Source organism: Laccaria bicolor, genomic scaffold (assembly GCF_000143565.1).
Source record: "Laccaria bicolor S238N-H82 LACBIscaffold_185 genomic scaffold, whole genome shotgun sequence".
Taxonomy (NCBI): Eukaryota; Fungi; Basidiomycota; class Agaricomycetes; order Agaricales; family Hydnangiaceae; genus Laccaria; species Laccaria bicolor.
In genome coordinates this window covers 5613-15988 of record NW_001890044.1, presented here as the reverse complement: position 1 = coordinate 15988, position 10376 = coordinate 5613, and the positions used below count along the sequence as shown (strand labels likewise).

At 47.4% G+C, this 10376-nt stretch overlaps 3 protein-coding genes across 3 annotated transcripts; 2 read left to right on the top strand and 1 right to left on the bottom strand.

The window, feature by feature from the left end:
* Positions 1–2808: 2808 nt before the first annotated feature.
* LACBIDRAFT_299902 (uncharacterized protein) lies at positions 2809–3043 on the top strand (the record flags this gene model as incomplete). The annotated part of the gene is made up of 2 exons (XM_001890816.1): positions 2809–2888; positions 2938–3043. 2 exons carry the CDS (start codon positions 2809–2811, stop codon positions 3041–3043), a joined length of 186 nt encoding a protein of 61 aa, XP_001890851.1.
* Positions 3044–5625: 2582 nt separating this feature from the next.
* On the top strand, positions 5626–7690 carry LACBIDRAFT_335910 (uncharacterized protein; the record flags this gene model as incomplete). Its single annotated transcript, XM_001890815.1, has 5 exons — positions 5626–5769; positions 5806–6029; positions 6075–6169; positions 6401–7212; positions 7409–7690. 5 exons carry the CDS (start codon positions 5626–5628, stop codon positions 7688–7690), a joined length of 1557 nt encoding a protein of 518 aa, XP_001890850.1.
* Positions 7691–9897: 2207 nt separating this feature from the next.
* LACBIDRAFT_299899 (uncharacterized protein) lies at positions 9898–10332 on the bottom strand (the record flags this gene model as incomplete). Its single annotated transcript, XM_001890814.1, has 1 exon — positions 9898–10332. One exon carries the CDS (start codon positions 10330–10332, stop codon positions 9898–9900), a length of 435 nt encoding a protein of 144 aa, XP_001890849.1.
* Between the last annotated feature and the right edge of the window lie 44 nt (positions 10333–10376).

The window sequence follows — 10376 nt, the reverse complement described above, 5'->3', positions numbered from 1 at the left end:
GGCCAGGCAATCTGCATGCATGTGTAAGCCTCAGTCATGAAGGAAAGAGGGATACAGAAGATAGAAGTGAGGGAGTGGGCAAAACCATGAGGTATGCGAACAGGACAAGAGTCCGTGCAAGAAAGGGGACATCATGAGATGTTGGAAAGGAGGAACACGAAGTGTGTTCGACCATGAGATATGCGAATGAGGACAAGAGTCCATGCAAGGAGGGGACACCATGAGATGTTGGAAGGGAGGAACACAAAGTGTGTTCAACATTGCGCAAGGGTGCGCCAGAGATAGGTGGGCAAGAGCCCGAGATAACACATAAAGGATGCAAAATCTGAATGTGTGTATGGCACAGAAGAAGAAAACAACCCTACGCACAAAATGCAAAAGGGCGTATAATGAAACGAGAGAAAATGGAGGGGGAAGAGACTGAGGGAATGAGAACTCACAATTTCTGCGACTTTTGATGCGAGGTCGAAACACGTCGGAAAGTCTTCTTTGCAGATATGCGAGTTCACAGAAGCGTGCAGTTTGGAAGCTTTAGAAAGGTGTCTGCAGATTCTGACTTTATCAGGCATACCACGTTGCTGGGGCTGGAGCGAGACAATAAGGGGGGAAGCTTGGAAAGGGCCACGAAGAATAAGTTCAGTCTCTTTGCGAGAGAAAGAGCCAGACATTCTGCCAGCCAGAAGTTCCTTTTGGAGATAGTCCTGAATGTCGGACATGTAAGCAAAGGTGGATGGATTGTTAGGGAGGACGACGCCATTCGTCAGTGCGGGCATGTGTCTGAGGGGAAAACCATGCCTGAGATTGCCAGGAAGTAGGGGGTAGTGAGATAAAAGATCATGTTTAAGCAAGAGGGACTCGAAGGCATCAGGGTTGTAAGGGTGTGGAACATGTGCAAATATTGAAGAGTGAAAGGAAGTAGATGACGGTAGGGGAAGGCGAGGGAAAACAGAATGGGAAAAATCAGTGTATTCGAGACGAGGAGGGGTTGACACAGAAAGGAATTCTTCAAGCGGTCTTGGTGCGACAGGTCCAGAAGAGAGCGTGATGGCTCTTGCTGCTGCAGAAGGAACATAGATGGAGGCGGTCGTCTTTGTGAAGGGCGGCGCATTGGGGAGCGGCGTCAGCGCCTCGAACGTTCCAGTTGATGCAAATGGTGAGGTTGTCGGGCGTGATGAGTCCAGCACCTGGGCTACATTTTGCGCAGACCGCTTTGCTGTCAGCAAATTTGACGATGGTGGCCTTTTGGTGGAAGAAGAGGTTGTGCCCCCTTTGCGCACAGATGAGGCAGACAGCGCTGGAGGAGGGCTTGCCGCTGCCTGAGGAAAAGGGCTGGAAGGAGCCTCGTGGCAAATTCCTCTGTGTGGGAGGTCCAGAAGTACCGTGGTAGGGTGGCCCTGACCGCGGAGTTGCCGTCTGGGAAGTGATGACGAATTCCTGGAATTCCTTTTGGAATTCCTTCCGAAGTTTGTGGGTCTCCTTGGTCAGGCCCAGGGCCTTGTCATAGTCTGGAGCACTAAATTTGAGGTGCCGGCTCCTGTGATCCTGTCGGAATTCTAACTCCATGGTTTTCCACGTGTCATAGAGTTCGTCCCTTTTGTTCAACGTGTTAAAAAAATTGAAGTGTTTTTCAAACCAAGCAGCATGTTCTCCATCTGCACCCGACTTGTCCCTAGAGATTTGGAAGCTCCACATGTTGGCAGCTGCTTCGGACCATTGGCTGCATGTGAGGGACAGCTCTTTCCCAAAATGATTTGAGAGTTTGTCTAAATTAAGAATATAAGTACCCTTTGTTTCCCCAGGTGCAGGGTTTGATTTGACGGTAGGGAGGGTCGAAGCTTCATCAATCAGAGATCGGAGATTCTGGGTGAGGAAGAAGGGAAGTGGCACTGCAACACAGATTTCAGTGTCATATAAAGATTGCGGGAATTCAATGGGAATTGGCTCCCCCACAACTCTTTCTACATGATTAGTTCCATCCATGCAACACCTTTTGGAGAGTCTGAGACTTTCTGCAGAGACATCGTTGTCTTTCCTTTTTTTCTCCTCCTTTTCTTTAAGTTCATCATCGGCTAGCCTGTGCCTCGCCAAAGTGTTGTAAACATGCTCGCGAACGGAGGCAAAGAAGGACAGGATCCTTAATCAGGCAAGATCTTCGGGATCAATGGTGATCAATGAAGCGACTTCTGATCCCGGCTCAGGATGACCAGCTGGGTCTAGAGCATGATTCAAGGTCTTGGCGGATCTGGCATCGTTGTCAGCCTCAATGTTCTTGTTTTTTTGTAAAATGTTGGGTAGGGAGAGGTTTTTTAAGAGCTGAATAATTGTAGGCGAAGTGTGGGTGTGCGGCACACGAGGCTGAGGGGTGAGAGTGCTGTCAGTGATTGTGTCGACCATAGTGCGAGATGCAAAATTTTGCAGGGAGCTCAAGAAGTCTTTCGAAAATTTTAAGGAGGTAACCGACAAGTAATTTCTTCATGTCAGAACCAGATCCAAGTGATGGGGAGAAGCACTCCCCGAAACATAGACATATATTAGTATTTGTACATGTAAATGTCTGGTTCTGACACAAAACATTATCTTATCCTAATATGAGCATGCTCTCGTTCCTCAAGCTTACTCATCACGGAACGTGCAACTATGGGTATTTGAGGCATAGAATGCAGCGAGAAGGACTGATATGCGCCAACCAAATAGTCGCCTTGAAATTGGGATACAAAGGGACGGAGAAGCTGCTAGTGCACACCACTGGCCACACCCCATGTACCTCTCGTTGACTACTCTGAGGCATCTCTCCTCACTCTACGTCAAATGTTCTGGTCTCAAAAGTTCAACCCGTTGACCGACCTCGAAGACCTCTCTGGCAAAGTAATTATCGTGACTGGTGGAAAGTGAGCTTCGACTTCCTTCATTGTAATGACAGCTCACATTCGTTTCTAGCAAAGGGATCGGTTATGCCACAGTTAAACACCTTGCTCGCCGCGGTGCTAAAGTTTACCTGGGCACGTGGACCAAGGAGAAAGGTGCAAAACCATCGCTAAATTGAAAGAAGTTCAGGGGACGTGGTCTGGCTTTTCTGCAACCCAACTTCAACCTCAGCACGCCAGCGTTAGCAAAGAAGTCTGGAGAGACTTTTCTGAGCAAGGAGGAAAGAGTTGATGTCCTCAGTACGTCCGAGAAGGCTTTTCTTGTCATGTCCCTGTGGGAAATTTAATCTTGTCTATGTGGCTAGTTAACAATGCCGCTGGCGGCTGTGTAGGTGCTTGAGTGAGTTATTAATTGGTTGCTAAAGCTTTCCCCCTTAGATTATTTGAAGACCCAACCAAACCGACCCAAGATGGTACTACCGCCACCCCAACATCACCCCGTCTTTCACGTTATAGTATTGAAATAAAATTCTAAGCAGGCATCTGTTGTGCATCTGTGAGGTGTTGATGGTTAAGTAAATTGCGCCGTGGCTTTCTTGCATGGAGAATTCATTCAGCACACCCTAGCCACATCGGAACCTTTCAAATCATGAAAACCTTGCTTCCTTTGCTCGAAAAAACCTCCAAGGAGAATAATTCGGATGTTAGAATCGTTATGGTGAGTAATTTGATTCTCCCTTGCATCAAGTATGAATACAGATATCGGATGTAGTTATCATCAGCCCTTCACGGCCCGGGTTACCACGAGCCATGGATCTAAAACTGCGTTTTTCGTCAATCGAGGATTTTCAGCTATGCTACGGAACAAAATCGGGTTTCCGCTCAGACCTCAAAAGATACCGTATGAAACTCAGTTTCTCCATGACCAGATTTCTCCATGACCAAATAACCTCTAACCATCCCAATTCTCAGCCGTGTCCAAACTAGCCAACATCCTCTTCTCGAATGTGCTCCAACGTCACCTTGACGCTTCCTCTTCCTCCATTATCAGCATCTCCTTGCACCCAGGAATGATTGATACATTTACAAGCCGACTCCCATTCCTTAGGTTCATTCAGAGGCTGACGGGAATGATGCTCAAACACCCAGATGAAGGGGCGTACAATTCTTGTTTTGCAGCTGCATCGCCAGTGGTCAGGAAAAATCTTGATCGGTATCGAGAAGCGTATTTGGAGCCCGTTGGGAAGGTTGCGTCGACCTCGAAGAATGGCGGAAATAAGGCGTTGGGGGATGAATTGTGGGCGACGACTGAGAAGTACCTAGAAGGGCTAAATTTATGAGTTTCACTGTTCAACGAGATAATGAAGTAGGTTGGTGCGCGATCGGAACTAATTTTTGTGTAACGCGATCGTACCCTGTACCATTCGGAAAGAGATCTGAACAAGAGAAGATCAAGAGTGAGATGATGCTATCGACAACTGTACCCGAAGAAAATAGTCTGGAAGCTAGCGCTGATCTCTTAGCCTAATAGTTTTGATCTTCATTCTTATCTTCCGCGCCCAGATTGTGATGCTTTATAACAAGAGTGAGATGACAAGGGGGTGGTGGAATGTGGAAAAGAGACCAACACTCGTTATTTTTTTTTCAGGGTTCTGCCTGACACCCCCCCACCATTACCTTCTTAATAAAGTATGTTTTTCCCACACTCATGTTTTTTTTTTTTTTGAATTCAAAATATTTCCATGTAACCAACATGTAACAAGTCAACTACGCACAGGTGGTTGGCCATAAACTAAGTTTAAGCTAAGTCGAGTCCACTGAAGATGCATATAACGGGCCTGTGCTAGCATGATATTGAAAAAACTTGTTTAAAGACGGATCATCCTGGGTAAGTAGCTACACTGACGGCTACTGACGGTACAGAATGAGAGGGCATTTCTTCAGTACTGTGCATGTGATAAATCTTCAAAAGTGACTCTTTAATGTGTAGGCCGAGAAAGAAAGTGAAGTGTCCGAGTGGTGTAATTCATTCAGAGAAGGAAGAGGCACTTGGCCTGGGGCGGCGTGGGGAGTGTAGGGTGTGTCGACGTAGGTGATAGTACTCTTGGTTTGGACCGTCCGTGTCCGAAGCTGGAATGTCGCTGCCCTTCAAAATCTGAAAATTGATGGGGTGTCACTTTTTTTTTTCGGCCTTCGGCCGGACACCCCCCCCTCCTACCCTTGGTGCAGGATCCACGTCCCGCTACCCCCTTGTGAGACGAAGACGCTGAAGACTTCGACCAATCGATGGGACATCTCTCCATTCTTATTTTTTTTTATCATGGGCGGTGGCCACTAAAATTGTCGCATGCCCTCACGCCAACAGAAAAGGCCGCGCCCAAGCTCGGCATCACAGAATTCTCGCAAAACGCGCTCGGGCCAGCTTCCCGGGGGGGTTTACGGGGATTTTCATGCGCTATAGCAAGAACATGGTAAGGACACTCTCCATCCAAACGGAAACTATGCGTAGGTCAGCAATTGGTCAGCAATGCCTCTATTTTTGATGAGCTGCTTGCGACCTACCGATTTGGAGGGCCAGCGCTGAGACCTGTTGAATTTTGTTTGAGCTTGTTTGTACACTACCTTTGGTTCAAAAGTTCAATGTCCAATTTCGTTCTTGTTCAATTACCTTGCAATCGCGATACAGCGCGATAACTTACACGTTAAGCACCCAACTCTATGAACACAAACTCATTTAGCCTGGTATACAATTGCTGGAGTCATGACTGGATTACTGTCTCTGCCCACGGAGCTTCTCCAAGACATTGGTGCTGAAGTAGCAACCTCGCCGGAGGTTCGGATTGTGGCAATGAGTCCCAGTTGTAGGATCCATTATTATCGTGATCCTAGAAAGGCTCTGCGTTTAGTATGCAAACAGATTAACTTTGCATGGGAGCCACAGGTTTTGTCAACGATCAAGTTATCGCCGATACATCTGTCATCTCAGGTCAAGAGTCTTGCTACCACTGAGCCAAAGCCGACTTCCGCCTCGAAATATGCCACCTGTCTTGAAATTCACGGTCTATATCCCCGAGACGACGAGGATGTACCTTCAGGAGAGGAGGCCAAGGTTAGGTCATTCCTCTTCCCAGCAGTTGCGTCCTTGACTGGGGTTCGAAGAGTCATGTAAGTCCAATGCCCTCCTTCAGAGCACATATTAATGTGTTTTAGTTGGGATCTGGGCGCCTCCGACCCAGAGTGGGCAGTTCTTCTAGTCCTCGACGCCCTTGCGTCACTTCCACTTTTGCAGGATCTCCATCTGAAGTGTGGGTCTGCTCCAGAATCTTCTCGGCAGCTACGACAGTTGCCACACATAGTAAACTTCTCTTTCACAAGCGCGGATTACGATCCCAGCAACATTATCCCCATTGCGAGACTCGGATTTATTGGTTGGAATCAGCCGAAGTTGAAAACCCTCACAATCGATAATCAGTGATACTACCCTGAGAAGAACATACAAAAGCTCAGTGACTTTCTCTCTGAGATACCCGATTCAGCATTCTTGAACATCACACATCTGAACTTGAGTGGGCTGTTTGTAAAACTGGACGCCACCCTGATACCCCATTTGAGATCGTTGATCTCCCTCCACCTTCGAAATATTTTTTCGACCGAGGATCAAGCTTCGGGAAATCCTGGATCCTCCACAGAAAACATTTGGTCGTCTTTGCGGTTGGAAAACATACATCTCCAGGATATCGTCACTGATGACGTCCAACTAGCCCTCATCGAGTACCTAACATCATTTTCCGGGCTTCGGTGTCTTAGACTTACATATGCTTCACGGTATACCAAGTCGCCACCGACGTCCGATCAGCTTGCCATCATGTTTTACGAACGGGCTCTACAAAACCACGTCCGTTCCCTCGAATCCCTTGAAATCGACGCAGGATATGAAGGGAATTGGTGCTTTGCGAACCACTGTTCCGGCATAATAAAACAATGTGCATGCCTTACATCTCTCAAGTTATCCATTGACTCTAAGGACATCGGAGAAGAGGATGATGATGACGCTGGCGAGGATACAAATGATGACGACGAGGATACAGACGATGACGCCGAGGATGAGGATGGAAACAATGATGGAGATGACGACGACGGCGACGGTGATGAAGAGCATTCATACCCTGGCAGAGGCAATCACAATGCAATTGTACGTTTCCAAGAAGAGGACGACGATAACGATGACGAGGATACAGACGATGACGCCGACTCGGAGGATGAGGATGGAAACGAAGATGGAGATGATGACGACGGCGACAGTGATGAAGAGCATTCATACCCTGGCAGAGGCAATCGCAATGCAATGGTATGTTCCCAATTCATGACCAGTTGTGCGCTTTTGAACCGCGTTTACAGCAGTCACCTCTGCCAGTGTTCATCTGCGCATCACCTGTTTTCAGCGACAGTGATGAAGAGCATTCATCCCTTGGCACAGGCAATCGCAATGCAATCGTATGGTTTCAATTCATAACCAGTCGTACGCTTTTAAACCTCTTTTACAGTGGTTACTTTTGGACATTTGTGCAAATCTACCTGTTCTGAGGGCTGTTGAATTACTCAGTGCTTCTCCCGAATCCACTCGAGGGGACAGATGTGGGTATACCGCTGGTATCCACCTTTCTCAGGTGAATGGCAAGATCGCCAACAGAGTGAAAAGTTATGGACCGATCACCCCCGGTCATGCATTCCGCGTTTCCACAGTTTGTGAAGAATTTGAGTTGCGGTGTGATGATTTGGGTATGAACGTTGGGTACCGACGCATTAGCACATCTAGGGAATACTGATATTCTGCGTGGTTGGTGGGATTTGGGTGGGATGCCAGTTATAGTCACTACGTCGTCGGTACTACTTCCTGGGGTCGTTACGTGGTCAGGCGGGAGAAAAGACTGAAACACAATATATGGCACTACGATTTTGAGAGATATCTGTAAACCATGAGGATGTTCATGGCTATGAAGTGACATTCAAGTTGAATCGCGAATCCAGTTTTATTTGAGTTTCTTTGCCATGGCTAATTTCCAACCAATTTCCAACGTCCATTAACTTTGTTGTCTGGTCGATTTATGCCACTGGCATAGTATGCGTGGTGCTACCAGAATCTTCCCGAACCTTTGTTATAACCGGCTAACGATTAATGTCTAGCGCCTTGTAAGTAAGCACACAGCCGAGTTTTTGTGGTCACGATTCTGACCTACTGCTCAACAAGGCCCCCTCGGCGTTGATGAGGTTTTCAGAACCTTTCTGAGATCGCAAGTTCAACTTGATCGCAAGACGGTTGACTGAATCATAAGTGTCACAGTCAAGCCGGGAGAACGTTTACATGTCTGTCTCCTGGTGCCTCTCATGCGTTGCCGTGTATCCGCATGCTCGAAGCTCTGCGCCCAGCCTGTCATGCTCTATAACAATAATGAGGCGAAGTTGCTGAGGACTTCAACCAATTGACCGGGAGATCTCTCCATTCTTGATTTTTTATCATGGGCGGTAGCCGCTAAAATTGTCGCATGCCCTCACACCAACAGAAAAGGCCGCGCCCGAGTGCGGCATCACAAAATTCTCATTGCGGCCTAGCGACTTGGAGGTAACTTGGAAGGCCAGCGCTGAAACTGGTCTAACCAAAGTCTAACCCTGTTGTAGGTCTCTGGTTCGCAGGGTCAACGTTTTTTGAACTCCCATCGTTTTTCTGCATTATTACATAAAGAGCCCGTGGATCAAGGGGGGAGCAGGATTTGAATCTGCCATATGGGGTCGGTTGGTTAGTCCGGCCGACAGGCTGTTAAATTTTTTTATTTTAAGTACCAATTTCAGGTAATTTATGGGTTGGATGAGCTCAGTGTGCTGTCTGAGGCATTTTGCAAGCTGTCCTCACTTACCAAGTGCAGTACTTATGCTATTCTCACTCGTGAATTGTGATCCAAGAAGCCTGGTATATGATATAGATTGAGGATAATATTTGAGATGATAAAACTGTTATCTGTCCACATTGTGATTGTGGTGAGAGTATAGATGCAGTTGATTGAGGACGAAAGCAAAGTAATTATAAAAAGGCTGCGAGACATTGTGGGTAGGTCATTTTCTTTTCATGTCATTTCAGCCTGACCACTGACTATGCAGTACCACTTTTCAAGGGTTGGACTGCCAGTGGATCTTGGTATCAATGACTGGGTTTGTGACCCATGTAAGAACATGAAGAAAAGGAGAGGAAGGGGTGGCAAATGAAGGATAAGATGGCGGCTGACATCCCAAAACATGTTACTATTTATAGATTTTACCTATATATGGAAGGTTGTTCCCACGCCTGGTTGGTTAGTCCGGCCATATTGGCCTTACCAAAAAAATCAACATGATATATTAAATTAAAATTGTGCTCCCCCCTTGCCGTGGATTTTAATGGGCTCCATCCCTGAAGAGACTGCGAGCCGTTTAGCACTCATTTTCGTCGAGGCGTTCAAGTTAGGCTGAGAGTTGGAACTTGGACCAGTGCGGTATTTGTTTGAGTTTGTCTGTAGCTTTGGTTCAAGTTCAATGTCCAATTTCGTTCTTAGCCAATAACCTTGCAATCGCGATAACAACGCGATAACTCACACGTCAGGCGCCCAACTCTACGAGCACAAACTCATATAGCCTGGTATACAAGATGACTGGATTACTGTCTCTGCCCACGGAGCTTCTCCAAGACATTGGTGCCGAAGTAGCAACTTATCAGGAAAATCACACAGGTGTGGCGGGCCGTGAAGGCGTGGCCAAATGTGGCCGGCGTGATTGATCTGGCGCCACCTCGTCACAACTTTGATCCCGGTGTAAATTGAACCACGCGTGCCACAATGATCATCCGCGCCCACATCCCGGCGTAAATTGAGCCACGCATGTCACGATGATCATCCGCGCCACACTCAAAGATGTAGAGTAACAATAAATGAGACTACGTAGTACTGAACTTGTAGTTAAAAAAATGAGACTACAAAACTTGAAGTGTACGACTCAAATACTAGTACTAAAAACAAATCTCATTTGCGTGGTGGTCTGCATACTTGTTCACGTAAAAGGCTTCGAAGACGTCGAGGGACCAGGTGTGTGAAAAATGGGGAGGAAGGTATTGGCGGCCGAAGACGGGGATGAGATGTGCGGCGCGGAGGACAGAGTCCAAATGTATCACAGTGGTCAGCCGTTCTCCATTACGCGTGCACTCTGGAACAACATTCCACATGCCAGTAATCTTGTCTGGAGAGCGGCCGACCTTCTTGAACCATTCGACGAGGGCACAGGGGTAGGTAGTGTCGTTGTATGTGAAAGAGAAAAGGAGGAGTACGCGCACAGCACTCATTCCTCGAAATCCCGGTTTTGATTCATCCTCGACGACAAAAGCGCAGTCACGACGCTTTCCGGTACCTCTCCAGGAGGGCGTCGAACGGATGCGTTCCCGGCGCATTCCACGGATTCCAGATGGGTCACTGGGTGCATAGAATGTGGCGG